The 18,843-nt window shown below is 40.6% G+C and overlaps 1 protein-coding gene and 1 long non-coding RNA gene across 2 annotated transcripts; one reads left to right on the top strand and one right to left on the bottom strand.

Annotated features, from left to right (window-relative positions):
* The first annotated feature begins 479 nt into the window (after positions 1–479).
* LOC148214961 (uncharacterized) lies at positions 480–18,731 on the top strand. Its single transcript, XR_015797034.1, has 3 exons — positions 480–2,710; positions 14,897–15,063; positions 17,871–18,731. It is a non-coding gene; the product is annotated as an uncharacterized LOC148214961 (long non-coding RNA).
* LOC103048075 (CD59 glycoprotein-like) lies at positions 9,614–18,815 on the bottom strand. The gene is made up of 4 exons (XM_007433217.3): positions 18,729–18,815; positions 16,049–16,135; positions 12,642–12,737; positions 9,614–10,149 (listed from the first exon to the last, which is right to left on the bottom strand). Exons 2-4 carry the CDS (start codon positions 16,110–16,112, stop codon positions 9,953–9,955), a joined length of 357 nt encoding a protein of 118 aa, XP_007433279.1. The 5' UTR covers positions 16,113–16,135; positions 18,729–18,815; the 3' UTR covers positions 9,614–9,952.
* Between the last annotated feature and the right edge of the window lie 28 nt (positions 18,816–18,843).

Here is an 18,843-nt window from a genome sequence, read left to right as displayed (position 1 = left end):
CAATCAGCGCTCAGCCTGTGAGTGCTGACACGTTATGACGGCGACGAGGGTGGCAAAATTACTCACCAAAGCAGTGAAACTCTAACCGATTAACATTTGGAAGATATTTTGAAAACATCGATTTCAAACATGATTCCGGAGTATGATAAACTGATCGCTGACAAGAAGTGTAATACGTCCCATTAACGAAATGTAAATGGTAGGAAAACCTTAAAAATATATTCAAACTTACCAAAGTAATATTTTTTTTGTATTGTCAAAGGCTTTCACGGCCGGCATACGATGGCTGGTGTGGTTCTTCCGGGCTGTGTGGCCGTGTTCTTAAAGTTTTGTTTTCTAACGTTTCGCCAGCACCTGTGACCGGCATCTTCAGAGTGCAGGAGCACAGACAGGAGCAGTTCTCTCTGTGCCCAGGGTGATGTGACCCTTCTGTGGATATTTATAGAGATCTGAGGGGGGGGGAAGGGGGGATTGGGGGTGTGTGTGGGAGGGTTGAGTTACTGAGTGGCTGCTTGTTTTGGTGTCAGCATCTGTGTGTATCTTCCTGGGGATTAGGCAGGGTTTTTTCTTCTATTGAATTGTTAACGAGGGGCTGCTGGGGGTGATTAGCAAGTTCATTGTGTGAACTGTTCACATGTCCTGGTGGTTGAGCTGAGTTCGTTGACCTTTTGCAGGCTGTATTTTTCAGGATTGGTAGCCAGGTTTTATTGATTTTTAGACTCTCCTCTTTTTTGAAACTGTGCTGGTGTTTGTGAATCTCAATGGCTTCCCGGTATAGCCTGGTATAGTGGCTGTTGGTGTTGTCCAGTATCTCTGTGTTTTCAAACAGGATTTTGTGTCCAGTGTGCCTGAGAGCATGTTCAGCTACTGCAGATTTTTCTGGTTGCTGTAGTCTGCAGTGCCTTTCGTGTTCTTTTATCCTGGTATGGATGCTGCATTTTGTGGTCCCGATATATACTTGCCCGCAACTGCATGGTATGCGGTATACTCCTGCGGCGGTGAGGGGATCCCTTTTGTCTTTTGCTGATTTTAGCACTTCTTGTACTTTTCTGGTGGGTCTGAAGATTGTTTGGAAATTGTGTTTTTCCATCAGTTTTCCCATGCGGTCTGTGACCCCTTTGATATAGGGCAGAAATACCTATTTAATTTCAGCCCTTACCTACTGCCAAGTTGTACAGGTCTGGCTTAGGGGAACAGCAAGGTCTTCATGGCCTTCCAGAAGGCTAAAAGGGTAGGGATCCCTCAGATCTCAGGTGGGAGGCTGTTTCAAAGGGCTGGGGCAGCTACAGAGAAGGTGTGCCTCCAAAGTCCCATCAGGTGACAAGGCTGCCAGATGACCTCTCTGTCGCAGGTTCTTTTTTTGAACTGCCAATACAGGTAAGCCTCGGCTAATTGGGACTAAAATTTCCATTACTAAGCCATGCGGTTGTAAAGCAAGATGTCACATGACCACATCACTTAGCAACTGTAGTCCCGGCACTCCCAGTTGCCGTCATTAATCGCAGGTCATTAAGTGACTACCCACCCCAATCCAAGCCATTCCAGGCTTGGTCCTCCCCTCCTGAGCCTCAGGTAAGGGACTGCCTCCAACTCCCCCCACCAGCCTATCTCCTCCCCCATCTCTGTCTTTTTGGTCACCCTGCACCCTGCCTTGCAGGGTGGCAAGCAGCCCCAAAAACACCAGCTCTGGGGCTGCTTGCCATGCACTGGGAAGCCGCTGCTGCCCCAGCCTAGTCCCAGCCTTAGTCACCCTTGCCACCCTGCACTCCAAGACCCCTGCCACCCTGTACTCTGCTGCCTAGCTGACTTTCACTGTCTTCTTGCTCCCGCTGCTGACAAGGTGTGCCTGGCCAGGCTGAGGGTGGGCTTTGTGCTAGGGGAAAAAAAAAAACAGCAGCCCCAGAGCCACAGCAGGCCAAAAAGCTCCTTTGCACTGCACTCCTGGGCGGCATTCCTCAGTGGGAGCAGCAGCGCTGGGGCTGATGTAGAGGCCTGGGGAGTGGTGGCAGCTGGCTGAGACTGCTGAAGGTCCCTTGGCACTGCCACGGACAAGTACCACTGTGCAGGGCATCCAAAAGGGCATAGATGGCAGGGAGATAGGCAGGTGGGGGGGGGGTTGAAGAGCCTCTGCAGTTGTAAGTGCGGGTGAGCTGCCAAGTGTCCAAATTTTGATCATGTGACCATGGGGGTGCTGCAATGGCCATAACTTTGGGCACGGGTCTTAAGTCCCTTCATTCAGTGCCACCATAATCTGTAACCAGATTTGTTTAGCACCACCAATCTGTAACGAGATTGACCCAGACTCAATAGTCACAAAGCACTGGAAATGTGGGCAATTGATTGGTTTTTTGTATCTTTCTTCAGGGACTGCGGGGGGGGACGGACTTTTATCTTAAAAAAAAGTTTACAAATAAAAGAAAAATTGTAAATACAACTATTGTAGAAATGAATCTTAATAATAAAACTATTTTCTATTTTAACTATATTCACTCTTTTTTAGTTTCTGCTTTCTACTTCTGTTTTGTCCAAGTCTTTACTTTTTTTTCATGTTTTCTCCTTGTTTGTTCCTGGTTGGGCTTCTCCCATTCTGCTGAATCTTCACTCGTCTGAGGGAAACGGCTTGAAGAACTTTTACACTACGCCAGTTCTGGGGAAGGAAATCAATGCTTCTCTCTCCCCAATTTTCTCAGTTGCTGCCTCTTCTCTTCAGGTCAGTCTATCTTTTAGTTTGCCTCTTTATTTGACATTCAAACTGCAAAAAAAGCAAAAGTGTTTGCCAAAGAGGATACAGTATAATGAAAAGTAATGCCTGCAATGTTATACATCGCCAACAGATGACAGTACTGATGTGCTAGAAGTTCAAACGTTTTAGCATCTATTCTTTCACTTCAGTTGATAGAAAGTTACTGTGAGTTAAGGCGGTGTTGCTGTTTTTCATTAAATGTAACCCTACAGTGAATATTCATCAGTATACTTTAAACAATTTGCCATGATTGTGTTTTTTGACTGCTAAAGGAATCCCTCCAATTGAAATTCTTCACTGAATGCAAATTGTTTATGGTGAGGATTTTGTTGACATGAGTTTTCTGCACTCTGAACCCAAAAATATAAAGATGTTGAACCAGGAAGTGCTGATATGTGGGATCAAGAAAGAAGTAGACCTATGAGAGCAATTGACAAGTTTCACATTAGAAAGGTTGATGAATGATTAGGAATAATCAGATCATTCAAAGGAAAATTGTTATCAAGCTTGGCATTTTACATAAACATGTAGGTTACATTATTGATATTCTTCAATATTAGAAGGTTGTGTGAGATGGGTTTTTTCCATGCTAATGATAGAGATGCCAGCAATTGTTGTTATGTTACAAGAATGAAAGCAAGGAATTTTTCACAGTATCATGATGGCCAACAAAACATGAGCTCATCATTTATGACCAAGAAACAAAGCATCAGTACAGGGAATATCATCACAAAGCTTCACCTACCCCCCCCCCCAATAAATAAATAAATAAATAAAAATCCAGACTTTGGCAGGAAAACTAGTTAGTTTTTTGGGAGGCAGGTGGTGTTTTTAATGTGGATTTCCTTGAATCTGACACACTATCACCTCAGAACACTGTACTACAACTCTCAAAACTTTGAAAAAAACAATTAAGCAGAGTTTGGAAGCACAAGAAGGAAATTTTGCTGCAGCATGACAACCCTGGTCTTCACACCTCATGAGCCACCCAAGATGCAATTGTAAAGTTGGATCTCATGTTCTTACCCCAACTGGCATAGCTTCAGTTTTGACAGCACATGACTTTCACCTTTTCTCAAAATTGAAGGAATACCTTCATGGGCATCTGTTCGACACAAGTCAAGAGATGGAAAGGACTGTCAGGATCTGGTTGAACAAAGTGAGTTCTTTCATGATGGCTTTAACAAGGCCAACTTTGGTAGAAGCATGTAGCAAATGGTAGTGATTATGTGGAGAAGTAAATATAGGGTAACAAAGGAACTCCTTTCAACAATTATTTTCCTGTTTCCTTTATTAAAATATCCCTATTTAAACTAAAAGTATGGTGGTAGAGGCATTACTTTTCATTCAACTCTTGTATTACAAAATGCTTAGAGGGAAGCCAATGTAAACATTTATCCTAGTGCTTCTGAAATAAAGTATAATTACAATACATCATAAATCAAGTACAATCAATTTACAATAGCATGCTAAACAAACATCCTTATCAGCTGTACTGATGTTTTATTGTTGAGTCATGAAGTAACTATCACTAATAATACACTATGGTACTTTTAAAATAAAACCGCCAAAAAAGAAAATCTAAATGCCATTTCCCAAACAGAATCCTTGGTAGAAAATAAACTGCAGTAACTGAAAAGTATTGCTAAAAACGTTGTGGTCAACTTAAGCTATCACTGTATTAGGCAAGTGTGGGGGCAGGAAGAAGGAATATCTCTGCAAAGATTCATCCAGTGAGAAGTTCTGGCTCCATTTGAAAACTTCGTGGAGCATGCCACCTGTATTCCCTCTCCAAGGACTCCTGCTGCTGCCAGGACCTCCAGTGCTACTTTTCTTTAATGCAGAAACTCAGAAACTTAGAAACAAATGCTGGTTTACAATTATTATTTTCTGAACTAAAAATTCCATTGACCTATTTGTGCACCCATGCCTATCCTCCAAGTTCAAAGTCCAACTGGTCAGGCTAGGGATAAAGTTCCACAAGAATCAAGGAGGGACATCCTCTCTGCACAATACCTCATTCTATGTGTGATGGGTCAAAAGTATTACAATCCCCATTTTATTTTATTTTTAATTACAAAAAAAGGAAAAAAATACATAAAAGTGCTTTAACACAAAAGTGAAAAAGTACAACAAAAAAATTAATACATCATTATAATAGTACATAGTTCCAATTCTATATATGCTTGTCTAATGTAAATATTATTCAAGTACATATATATATTTCTAATATATGACTATCCTGGTTTTTTTATCTAGTGTATTTTGTATAAATGAGTCCCATATTTCATTATACTTGTCCATACAAAATCTATGTCTATAGGCAATCCGCTCATAAGTAGCAAGTAGCAATTCCCATTTTATAACTTCCTGTTAGGCTTGGCTGGTCCCAGCCAGATAATGTTCTCATGACTCCTAGTACTTTTCCACTTGAGTGTCATTGCCTGGTATATTTCATATAGGAATTCTCTCTTCTTTTGAGAGCCACCTCTTGTTTTGTCTTCTTATCTTCATTCTAGTGTTTTTCCATAAGCTGAAAACTTCCAGAAGAAACCCTTTGTCTTTTCTAGTTTGCTTTGACTGGGTCTCATGTACTCAATCTGTCATACATGTCCATTCCTACATCCATATAAATATAGGAGATAAGATGGATATAGGAACCAAACAGATACAAATCAATACATATGGTACTGTAGGCATCCAGTAAAAACCATTATGTCAAAATAATATTATATGCATCATGATGCTTTAACACAAACCCTGTAACACAAAACCCATAAATTATGTACTTCCATCGTTTTGCCTTATTGTCCAAATAACACAAATATATACTTCACATCATTTGCATCATGACAAATATAATGTCAGTTCCCCCCAAATGCTCATTTATGATAACTATATAATAACACTGGCAATAATATGGTGATATGCACAACACTTAAGGAAATTTTATACAATGAGATATCATGATTACAATATAGCCATTTTCTAATGCATCAAACAGCGCATGTTGTATTTTTCGGCAAAGCTGGGAAGTTAGTGGGTTTGTTCATGTATCAAGTCTCTCTCAATAGTAGAGCCAGAATTTAAAAATTAGGAGATAGAGAATATATTACATAAGGGCTCCTTTACTTGTTACTGTAACAGACGTTTTGTGCCTTGTTGCACCGTTTCAGGAATGTTCAAAGGACCTTATTATGAACTTTCTCTGGTCACAATAGTCAACACTACTGCCATTGAATAGGACTCAGCAAAATCTAATATTTGCCTATTTCAATGTTCTGTGAAATGTCACAATGGTTTCTATTGACTGAAAAGGTTCATAATCTCTGCTGTAGAATGTCAGTTTTCTATCAACATAATATATGAAAGCCCTCCAATAAAATATTGAGCAGATGAATTATGCAATACTATTGTTTCACAACAGCTAATTATTTAGGGTTTAGGAAAGTTTTTAAATTTCAGTGCAGTTGCTCCCAAAAATGCGGAGGGGAAAAAAAATATCCCAGCAGGAGTGTCTTTGTATAGAGGCTCTGTATTGCTCCCATGACTGCTCTTAGGCATTCAGTCCAATTCAACAGCATAAGAACAATCTGGAATCTCTTCCTCTGCAGTGGAAGTCATTCTAGGGCTACCAGATCTGAAATACAAACTCTGGACAATCAGAGATGGAAGCAAAAGTTACAAATGTTCTGTACCTCTTTACTACCATCTAGTGGTCATCCTGATGTTTGCAGCTCAGATCTAGTAATCTTACAGCTAACCAATATGGTCCATCCAGAGTTTGAACATTCCATGTGCTTTCAGCACTCAGTGGCTGTGCTTGGGCAATACATTTACCTGTGGTTAACTCAATTCGATTTTCTCACTTTGCATAACAATCATAAGTTAACCAAGCCAACTGGGTTTGTAGATTGTACTATGCCAGCTCAATCCATGTAGTTATTGTTCAGAGGGGGGTAGGTAAAACATTGGGGTGAGTAAACTATGGCAACATTCATAATGGGTAGGCATATCATCCCCCCCAAGTCCTGCCATGCTGCTTCATCATGGTGGGGTTGTTCCTGGGAGGGACAAGTGAAGAACATTGTTTCTTAAAGCAATGTGTTTGAAAATGTGTTTAATAATTTTGTGCATGTGGGTGTTGGTGATTTAGAATGAAAGCATAGTTGTCAGACGTTTGTCAACTTGATGAAAGGGCTGTAAGGAGAAAGTAGTAGAGTGATGCTAAGCAATGGCCAGAACTGGCAGTTTCCAAGTAGGTTTGTGTTTTGAAGGCTTTGTTAGAACAGAAAAATAGGCTTTCGAAAGTGTGGGTCGGTGTTTTGGGCCTCAGGCCTCATCTTTTGCTTTATATTCTGCTCTTCGAGTAAGTATCCTCACCGGTCTCCCATCCTGTGAAATGGATGTGACTTTGCAACCATGCTGCAAAGGCGCATCTGCATCCAGGACAATTTCCCAAATACCAAATGCTTCCCCAAAAGATTGGAGACCACTTTTCCTTCCAACACTAAAAAAAACAGCCGTGTTGTAACAAGACACATGCTGAGGTTTTTTTCTGAAGCAAAAACACCAATAGCATCAATTTCAAAATAAATGTCTGCATTAAAATTAAAGCATACTTTTTAACAGGTTGGATGAATGCTTATACTCATTCGTGACTTACTAATGGAATTGTTCTGTCCTCCAAGCAGTTGTGTCACTGAGATTTCACAGGGTGATTCTTTGGAGCTCTACTGCCTGTTTTTTAATTACTCGTAGTCAATTTTTTGATCTAGCCAATACAAGAACTTCCATGAATGAAGCAACCAGGAAAACATTTTGATAATCAGTATTGTGTATTATATAATACATAGATCTTAGCTTTGCACTGTGGACATATTTCAAACAACACATTCATCCACTTTATATTAATTTCAATGTAGCAGCGGTGGTTAAAAGAATCCACATGAAAATCTACTGTATATTCTGGGTAGGTACCTACCAAAAGATCTAGGTAAGAATATCTGTTTCCCAACTGCCTAATTATAATACCAAAGACCGTTGTGTGTGTTCATATATTGTATTATGTTAAACTAATCAACAAAAGGAAAAATACATTACAATAATATTTTTATAGTATTTTATTGAAATTTTAAAGATAAATATTTAAAAGTTAGAAATAAAAAATTTGAAATACAAAATATAAAGAAAAGGAAAAGAAAAAGTAAAGTAAAAGAAAAGGTATGAAAAATAGATAACTTCCAATCTATCTCTGGTCGTAGAAATAATAAGGCTATCATAAGTGCTAGTTTTTAATACATTAAATAATAATTCTTTGTCTAATATATCCCATTACATTTATAATCTAATCTTTAAATCCCAATGTAAGCTTCACCCCACCTGCATTTTGCAAATAGTCCATCAATGGTTTCCATTCTTTAAGGTAGTAATTGAGTTTTCTTTTAATAAGCAAGTCAGTTTGTCATTTTCTGCCATGTCCATCAGTTTTAACAACCATTCTTGTATTGTATTGTATCTGGGTTTTCCAAAATTGTGCATAAAGAAGTCTTGCTGTGGTAATCATATATTGAGTAATTCTAATAAGATGTTTTCCTATTTGAAAGTCCATTATCCCCAACAGGAATAATTCTGGTTTAAATGGAATCTGTATTTGCATTACAATAGTATTAATGATTTTAGAATTAATTTAACTGAACTGAATTCACAATCAATCCCTAAAGTTTCTGAAAAAAGCACATCTTGGGGAACAAGAAGAATGATTGTTCATTTGAAAGTGTATGTGACCTTGGGAAGAGAACTCGTGCTTAAACTGGGAACTACCTGTATATTCAATCCATTTCTTCTTTTAAAAATGTTTTTGTCTTTTAGCTTATTTAAGTTGGGCTCCCAATTTCTTTTAAAGAACATGACAGGGTAATACAGCATTCATGTAGTACATTTGTATTCCTTTTTAAAAGAAAAATCTAACATACCAAACATACAAAAATCACACACAGAAAGCAAAGAAGCCAGATATGGCCCATGAAACGGATGAAGAATGGGGGGGAAGGAGGTTGGCCAAAACAGATGTTTGATACCATCTTCACCTCTTCTTGTTGTACATTTGTACCAATATCAAATCCAACTACATGGATAAAAACTGTTCCCGTGGTCATGTGTCAAGCACTCTTTCTCTAATCCTCCTTCCAAACTAGGTTATGTAGAAGCATTGTCTTGGATCCTATGAGAGGCTAACTTAAATGTTATAGAATGTTTCTCCTCCTAGGGCTACAAAATCTGGATGACCAGTAAAAAGCAGCAGAGAGATACAGAAAATGCTAAGGTTACCAGCGATAATTAGTAAGGCTGCTCACATAATGCCTTCTTGCCCATTCTATATGTGGGAGTCTTCAACAAAACCTAATTGCTATACAGCAGTTAGGAAGGAGCAAGAATGCATTTGACAATAATCACCAAAAGAGGCTTATATTGGTCTTTCACTGTAATAAAGATTTGATTCAAGAGAGACTGGCTAATTAACACATTTTCACACTGCCTCCTTACTGCTGTTACACCCAACTTTTTAGTCTCAAGCTGTGGCTTTTCTAAGGAAAAGCACATTGTCCAAACAAAGAATATCATTTCCTGCTAGCAGTGGCAGTATTCACAATAAATAGGCTTCAAAGTGCTACTTTGAAACAGTGGCCACTCTGTATTTGGACACTTCATTTAATCACAGAAAAGCCACTAAACATTGATAAGGAACCACACACAAAAGTGGCAAGGAGATGGTGTGTTCATTCACTGTTACCTAGAGTGGTTTAGCATACTAGACAAGCTTCAGCTGTGGCTTCGAAGAGCCTGAAGATCAAAAAATCGATCCAGACCTAAGTATACAATAGCACTTTTATTGCAACAGTTGCTTACAAGTTAAAATGTGGTTCGCAATTTTATGAGATTCAAAAATAGCTCCCCAGCACAAGTAGGTCTTTATATAAGTCAAATATTTGGCTATATGAATGTTAATCTTACAGATTAGATGTAAATTTCCAAATAGAATTGAGTAACATAAAGGAAAGTATGAAAAGTGCAGCATAGCAAACAAATTGCATGTAATGAATACTGTATCTTAATAATTTAATCTTCTCCAGCAGCAATGCTTTCTCGTGAAATACCAATGTTCAGTATCTTTTTAAACTGAAAACAATGCCCCACTTAAGATCCAGACTAAAAATGTAACATCTGGACAACAGCCAGCAAGAAAGCCACACTGAGGACTACCTTGCTACCTACTATAATTGGACTATCATTACACAAATTCCATGTGCAGCACTTGAATCTGAAGTCTTTGTCTGGGAAACGGTTCTCAATAAAGTCTGTATTACAATCGGAATACCTCCAGCAGTCAGATACATTTCTTGCAGCTTAAAAGAAAAAAAAAAACAAGATTATATAGTTAGGTCCCATCCTGTTTAATTAAGAGTTTTCTGTGTGTATCTGGAGAAAAGGATGTCTGTTCAACAATTTCACACCCTTTTTATAGGTTAAGTTAAAAACAACCCCTTAAATGATATTGTAGAATTCTATATAAAATTACAAAATAGAAGTTAACCAAAAAAGCTGCTTTAAAGATTTTGCATTGGCCCAAATCCTTAACCTGTACATCGGAGACATCCTATTTCATTGAAAGGTTTTACCATCTCTATTCTATCACTCCTCTATTCTACCATTTGATAACAGCCACAGGCCAAACAAGACAGAACAACTAAGAAATACTATTTTTTTTCCACCAAAAAAGGGAGAAAGATAAGCAACAATTTCTTAAGCTTCTCAGTAACAAGCTTTAAGTCATAGTTTGTATAATTAAGCACTTGTTTTAGTAAAACAAGCATTTACTAGTATAAACATAAAGTAGCATAATTCTAACCGTTCTTAGAATTAAAAAACAAAAATGTTGAAAACAAAAAATACCAGAGGAAGAGTAGCTGTTATCAGTTCAACTCAATTCACAAAAGGACATAATCCCCAAATTGGCAGCGGGGGGGTGGGGACTGCATTCCGATAAAGTGACTAAGAGCCTCTGAGTTGTCATTTGACAATGAAAATGTGCATTATTAGAAACACAGGTCAGTTTTATCACTTTTGAAAGTTCAATCTGAAATTCAAGCCCCTGGGATTTTGGATAAGCCTACCTGCTTGACTCTTCTAGGGGTCTGCAGAGCTGTCATCTCCTACTAGAGAACTGCTTTTCTGAGGAAGGCACATGGGGGTACAACTCTGCTTACTTTGCTATTAATCTTGCAAAACCATTACCTGTTCTTCCAAGACACAAGGCTTCTCACCATCAGTTCTCCCCCACTTCTCTACTTTCCAAGGTATTTATTTGGCCCTTGAGAGTCCTTTTTTAAAATCACATTTTCATTCCAACTTTTGCTCTAGTGTAAAGTTTATTTTATGTATGCATGTGTATCCCTTTCCCTTTTTCATCTTTTATTGCTTATTTTACCTAATTAAAAAACAACACACACACCCCCAAAAGGGTCTCATCTCTTTCTTTCAACGCAAGGCTTCTTTTTCTTCATTTGCTTTTTTATAAGCCAGCAGCCGGGAGATCAGCTGATGGGTTCTATCCAAACTTGTTCTCCAGCAAGGACAGGAGAGCTGGAGCCCCTTCACCACAACCCACCCTCATCATCAAAAAGCACTCTGCTTCAACACCGCACAGATAGCATGCCAGGTTATCCTATGGCATTATATAAAACATATGGAGGGAAGCCAATACAAAAGCCAAGTCTAGTGTGTCTGAAGTAAATCAATAGACTTTTTCTTTTTCCATCTTAGTTTTCACAGCTCAAGGTGGGGCCTGCTGGGCAGATTGATCTTTAACTGTATGAGATAAAAGGGGGAGGTGTATGAGGAAGAATTGGATTATGGGAAGTATATTGGTGTGTTGAGTGTATAATTATCACTGCAACCTTAACTGACCAAGCTGGGCACCTTTGGCAGAATCAGCTGGGGGAGAACCTGTGTAATAGAACAGTGTTTGTCTGTGGAAGAACAGTACCTGTGGCCTAAGGGGCTGGAGGTAGGATGGTGGGGAACAGAACTGAGGGCCCAACCCATGCTGGAAGTCACACTCTTGATCTCGGTTTTGTCTCAGGGTAGGATGATACCATCTGTTCTTTGTCACGGTCAAATTACTCCGATTGCTTTTTGGCCTGCTGATGCCACCAACAAGCCTGTGAATCCTGACAAAATGGGCAGAATCGGTACTGTTAGCCTAACCATCTAGGCATTGATCCCAGTACCTCCTGCTTGGGCTCCACATCCCACTGATTAAGAAATGCTATCTTCCAGGATCCAGGAAGAATTCTCTGTGGCACCTGCCCTCTGGAGATTTGTATGGCCTGCCATTTTACCAGCCTTTCAAAGAGTATTAAAAACATAGCTCTTCCCCAGACCTTGGGTAATGTGGTAGGGTGTGCCTTTGTTTTTCTCTCTGCTAGTGGGGGGGAGAGCCAGTTTGGGTAGTGGTTAAGGCACTAGGCTAGAAACCAGGAGGCTGTGAGTTCTAGTCCCACCTTAGGCACAAAGCCAGCTGGTGGCCTTGGGCCAATCACTCTCTCTCAGCCCCAGGAAGGAAGCAATGGCAAACCACTTCTGAAAAACACTGCAAAGAAAACAGCAGGGACCTGTCCAGGCAGTCATCAGGAGTCAAAAACTGACAGAGTTTGTGGGGAGAGTTTGGTTGTTGTTCCTTCCAGGTGATGCTATATATTGGAGTTTTATTGATTTTATTGTCTATGTACATATTAATGCCCAGGATCATTGGAATCAGGCAGCCTAAAAATCTCATTAATACATTTGTATATTTCTTCACAAACTAAGTATAAATAAGGTAAAATAATATACTTACCAAAACGTATTAATATGCAAGCATCCTGGTTGCCTACGCAGGTCACATTCGTGTTACAGTTCAAACCATCACACTTGTAACACACTAAAGCACTTCCTAAACAAACAGGGGGGGGAAAAAGCAGCAGCTAAGCACAATTTTCTCTCCTGAAACTGAATCCCTATTAGAAAACAGGCAACAAGTAAGCCTCGCTACTGACTGCCTTGTTTAGCAACTATTTGAAACTGGCTCTTGACAAGCAGAGTTAATGGAGAACGTGGAAGTGAAATCACAAGTTTTAGTCATGTGATGTTCCACTGAACAACTGCGGTGATCTATTTAATGACCAAGGCAGAAGTGAGGTCATAAGCCCATTGCAGTCACATGATGTTTTGCTTAGCGACCACAGCACTTGGCGAAGGAGTTGCCAGTCCCAACTATGGTTGCTAAGCAAGGACTACCTACACTGTTAGTCTAACAATAATAAAAAGAATACATTATTCCATCAAATGTATTATTACCATCAGGTGTCATATTTCATATAAACAAACAATAATCATGCAGTCATGTGAAAGACGCACCATGCCATTCAGTTGAACAGAATCAAATGAGTAGAATTAGGACTGGTGCCATTTCTTAACCCAGTGAGGAGTTCTAACTTAATCTGAAAACTTAAGCCCAACTACCAGTGTTAGGAAAGAGAAAATAGTGAACCTAGTCATTGGCTATACCTCCAAAAGAGAAATAAGATGTTATGTCAAATCCTTGAGGCATCTGTGGTTGTACAACTGTGACTGAGAGATCTGTTGCATTCTTCTGCATTGCTGTCAGGTTAGTGAGTGTCTGCATATATTGAACTTTCTCAGTATTAGAGCAAAAGTTAAAAACCGAGAATGTATTGCACAAATTAACATAACAAGAATTCTGTGCCCTTACATTCTACTACAGAAATGTTCAAGACCCAGAACCTCATTACAATGAACCTGCACTGCTGACAATAGCAAGCACTGTTGCTATAGAAGAGGAGACAGCCATTTCTAATTTTTACCTGCTGGCTTCAACACTGTGTGAAATCACAGTGGTGGCTGTCCATTGAAAAAGCTGTGAATCTCTGATGTAGAATGACATATGTCATAACACTAATATATGAACCCCCTCCCCCCGTATTTAAATAAGCAGATGAATTAAGCAGCAGTAGTTTTACAGCTACTTATTTGGCTTTATACAGACTGTTCCCCAGCTGAAAACTACATCTAGAGTGGGCCAAAGAACAAATTCCAGCCAATACTGAATTAGATGATCTGGATGGATTCCTGAAATCACTTGGGAAGCTTCAACCTAGCATTCCAACATGCTCTCTTTCTCTGGCAAGAGCTCCTTCAGCTCCTTAATTAACCAGCAAACTGAAAGCAATGAAGCAGGATAAACAACTGGTAGAATGCAAGTGGATCACCAACAAAAAAAAAGAGAGCCAATTTGCTCTAGTGGTGAAGGCACCAGGCTAGAAACCAGGAGGCTGTGCGTTCTAGTCCTCCCTTAGACATGAAAGCCAGCTGGGTGACTTTGGGCCAGTCACTGTCTCTTAGCCCTAAGAAGGCGGCAATGGCAAACAACTTTCAAAAATCTTGCCAAGGAAACTACACGGAGTTGTTCACGTAATTGCCAGGAGTCAAGAATGCTTCAAACACACACACACACAAATAAAAAATCCTTTGAAGATGTAAATGCTGTGAACTTTAAGCCTGGACAAGTACCTTATAAATAAGAATCTCACATTCACAATACACTGTCTACATTGTTGTCTGTAATTGAATTTATGAGCATGTCTAGGCCACTAACTAATCCTAGATTAAGTCCCTCCTTATGCAAGAATGTCAACACCCAGTCTTGAAAACATAGAGCATCATAGCTGCCTTTTCCTATAATAAAAATGAGTCAAAGGATTAGCTGGTAAAATGAAGGAAGTGATAAATACTTCCTTGCAAAAACATTTTGCTCGTATCACCTTAAAAAAAGGAGTTCCCTTGAAGGTGGATCTCTAGGATTGCTTCAGCAATTTGTGATTATAAAAGACTTTCATACAATTCCAATCAAGAATCTGTCATTCACAGGGTATTTTTTTCCTATCATTTTATTCAGAACACCACCAACATAATTCTAAGCCATCAAACTCAAGCTAAAATTGATCTGCTTAGTCATCCCTTTGCATGACGAGCCACCTTCACCTCTCCATTCTTCTGGTCACTGCATTGCTTGCATTCTGTTGTCGTTTACAGGTAGTCCTCACTTAACAACCACAATTGGGATAAGGATTTCCATTGCTCAGTGATGCAACTGTAAAGTGAGATATCACATGACTGCTTCATTTAGTGACCTCAATCCCAGCACTCCTGGCTGCCATCTTTAACCAAGAATCATGGTCATTAAGTGGACAGAGTCCCAGGTAAGGAGTGTGGGGGTGCCTCAGCGCAGGCCACACACAAGTTGGGGGGGTGCTGCAATGTGACACAAAGCCTCAGCCACCCCAGCCCAGCAGCACTTACAACTGCAGGGTCACTGCAACTCCCCTCACCTGCCTATCTTCCCCCCCCCATCTATGCCCTTTTGGCCACCCTGCACAGTGGCAGTCAGCAGCAGTACCAGGGCTGAAGTAGGGGCCCAGGGCCTTCAGTAGTCTCAGCCAGCTGCCACCACCAAGAAGTGCCACCTCAAGCCCCACACCATGGCCAGCCACCCCAGCACCATTGCGCAAAGCCCCAGTTGCCCCTGCCACCCTGCACTTCATAGGCTCTGCTGCGCCCAACTGACCTTTGCCATTTTCCTCCTGCTGCTGATGAGGCACACCTGGCCTGACCCTACTATATGTGAGGCAGCTGCTGGCTGTGCCAGGCCTTCTTCTTGAGGCTGCTTGTGTTGTTCTCCAAGTCACTTGTGCCGTTCCTTCTCCAAAACATGTGCCCTATTCTCGCAATCCGTCAGAAACTTTCTGTTCTTCCCCAGGTCTCGTGAGAATGGGTGTGCTATTTAGAAAAGGAATGGGGTGCACTATTTGGAGAATTAGGTCTTCTGAATCACCGCAAGAAGGGGGTTCCTGCCATTCTCCAAACAGCAGGCCCATTGGCTGAGATTGCTGAAGGCCCTGGGCCTCTACTTCAGCCCTGGCGCTGCCACTGTGCAGGGCAACCAAAAGGGCATAGATGGGGGGAGATAGGTGGGCAGGGAAAGATGCAGCACCCCTCTGGTCTTAAGTGCAGGCAGGCTGCCAAGTGCCGGAATTTTGATCACATGACCACAGGGCCGCTGCAAGAGCTATTACTTCATGCACAGGTCATAAGTCCATTTTTTCAGTACCATCATAATTTTGAACAGTCGCTGAACAAATGGTCCTTAAGCAAGGACTACCTGTGCTGTTGTGTTCGCTTACTTACCTGAATGGAGGAACAAAGCCAGAACAAAGGTAACAGTGACAGCAGTGACCAAAAGGGATTTCATCTCGTTTATGTCTCCTATTCAACCTACGGAACAAGAAAATATTTTGAGTCATATCAGATGTTCAGAAGTAAATACAATAATCTAAACTTAGCAGAGGTATTTGTATCCCAAGCCTCAACTTCATTAAAAGACCAATTTCTATGGTCCCTGTCATTACACCAGCCTTACATAAAGCTTTTATGAGCGCTGAATAGGAATATAATCTTTTTTGGGCTTGTGACACAGAATATTCATGGAAGGCAACGATACTAAGGGAAAGATCTGTTAAATTACGGACCTCTAAACTGAAGCTATTACAATGAAATGTTATTTCTACTGAACTTGAATGTATTTTAAACTGTATGCCAAAATTTTGGAATTTATCACAATATGAAGAAAGATGTTATCTTTACCTACTTCATTCACCACTCCATCCCACTGTTTCCCAAAGACGCCCTTGCTGGAGATCTCTCTCACCATTACATAAAGCTGTATCATTTAAACTGATTTTACAGTATAATCACGTGGGACTTTTGTCACTCTATAATACATCAGAATCCCAGATAATTACAGGTGCTTTATGATAAGCCGAACAGTACAAACGGCAATTAAACTGCACACATAGTCACATCATTCCTTTTGGGGGTAAACAATACAATGTAGAGTGCAGAAAAGGAGTAAGAAAAAGCAAAGAAATGAGAATAAAAGCAAACAGCAACAAAAACTAGTCAGCATTGCTCTAGCAACTCTCTCTCTCTCCATATATTTCCTTCCTGTTTGCTACCATACCCATATACTGCTTCATATATTGCTTTTTCTTGAAATTTTTCACCTCTTTTGGGGGGATGTATTAACTCCTTCTAGCGACCACATTCTCAATCCTTTCTATACACATTCTTAACACATTAACAGTAAATGCTGCATGTGGCATAGGTATGACTGAAGCTGGTAACCTAGGTGCCAGCTGTTGTACTTTATTAAAAGTGGCAGGTGAAAGCAGCTAGAAGTATAGTATGTACACAGGATTTAGGCATAAGCTAAACAAACTACAGCTTAGGGACTCATAATTTTTTTAATTTTATGTGGCTTTTCATGTGTACCGTAGTTTTTAAAATCTCCTGTAGCAAATGTTTGTGTAGTTTTAAAATGACAAGCTGCATAGCATATCATTTGAACACATAATTCATGTTTTTGCTTTTGAGAAATCAAGAAAAAATGTTTTAAGTTGCATGTGGTATCAGTTTTGATTCTGAAAACAAGTTCATTCAATTTGTATTTTTCCCTTTAAATACCTTGCTATTAAATAATTAAAAGGCGCACGCGTGTGTATGTTTTCAAATTTTTGTGGATACCCAAAATCCTGTTTTGGTACACACCTTCATGAGATTTTCTGCTGCAACTTAGGGGCCTCCAAGCTTTGCATAGCTTAGAGCCTCACCAAGTCTAATTTGGCACAACTGTGCTATCATCATTTTATTTCTTTTTTGAGGTGTGTGTGTGTGTGCATGCATGCCTTTGAGTTTTTGACTCCTGGTGACTGCCTGGACAAGTCCCTGCAGTTTTCTTGGCAAGATCTTTGGAAGTGACGTACTGCCTCCTTCCTAGGGCTGAAACCGCGGGACTAGCCCAAGGCTCCCCAGCTGGCTTCGTGCCTAAGGCGGGACTGGAACTCAGTGTCTCCTGGGTTCTAGCCAGATGCCTTAACCACTACACCAAACCGGCTCTTGTTTTGTCTAGTGTTCATAAATTCTGTTGTACACCATCCTATTTTTTTTTTAGGTTACTGGTGCTGCTCTTCCAGTCTGAATTAACGAAGACATGCAGAGAGCTCCGTCAACACCGTGTTCAGCTGAGAACCATTAGTGGCGCAATACCGGCTCCAACCGCATCGCGCGTCAAAAGTGAACTTGGAAAGGGTTTAAACAGAGGTCTAGGGCAGAAAACTGCCCTTCCGAAGGCTCTTCTAGTTACCAGGGCCTCCGACACCTACGCATCTGCAACACATAAAGCCCTGACTACACCCACGATTGAATCGCGGACCTCACGGGGCAACGCAGTGCTCTGGAACCCTCGGGGCGATAAGGCGTCATCCCAAAGAAGACAGCGCTGCTAGGAAGAGTTGAATACAGCTGTTAATACCTTCTTTGGCCCCAAGTCCAAAATGCTGCACGCGTCTCCCCTGCAGCGCCATTTCCCCTAACTGGAAGGAAAAGACGCTTATCCCGAGGAGAAAGCAGGAGGTTAAATTCGGATTTCTAAGGAAAATAAAGCAAACTAGACAAGGCCAACCAAACGCAGACCACTATTGTTTCTGCCTCCTTCTCCCTCGTGCGCCATTTCCTTTATGCCTCCTTTTACCCAATCCCGCCCTAAATCGCGAACTCAACTAAAGCCAGAGAACGGCCGGGCCCGCACTCCACGCCATGCCACCGACAAGGTAAGTGCACGCCGCTGAGCGTCAAGCTAGCTAAATTTTTAAGTAGAGCTAGCGGATTTGAAAAGAAAACGCTTTAAGAAGCCAAATAAAAAGCAAACGCCGTGCTAGAGGTCTCATTTTCAAACGAGAGAAAACAGCGAATACCGACAAGGGAAGGCTTATACAACACGGAGCCTAACAGCCAAAAGAAGAAAGCTCACCACCGTCTCGCCGAGAAAAAGCAAGTCCGCCACACCCGGAGGTCTCGGGTCGGAAAACAACTATTATATGGAATCTGGAGAGGCGGGGCCAACCCTGTTAATTTTCATTGGCCAA

The sequence above is a fragment of the Python bivittatus genome, unplaced genomic scaffold, assembly GCF_059951505.1.
Source record: "Python bivittatus isolate LINGU-HERP-01145 unplaced genomic scaffold, Pbiv_v1 ctg000480_np1212, whole genome shotgun sequence".
Taxonomy (NCBI): Eukaryota; Metazoa; Chordata; class Lepidosauria; order Squamata; family Pythonidae; genus Python; species Python bivittatus.
Note: the sequence above shows the minus strand (reverse complement) of the source record. Positions and strands in the feature narration are given on the sequence as shown.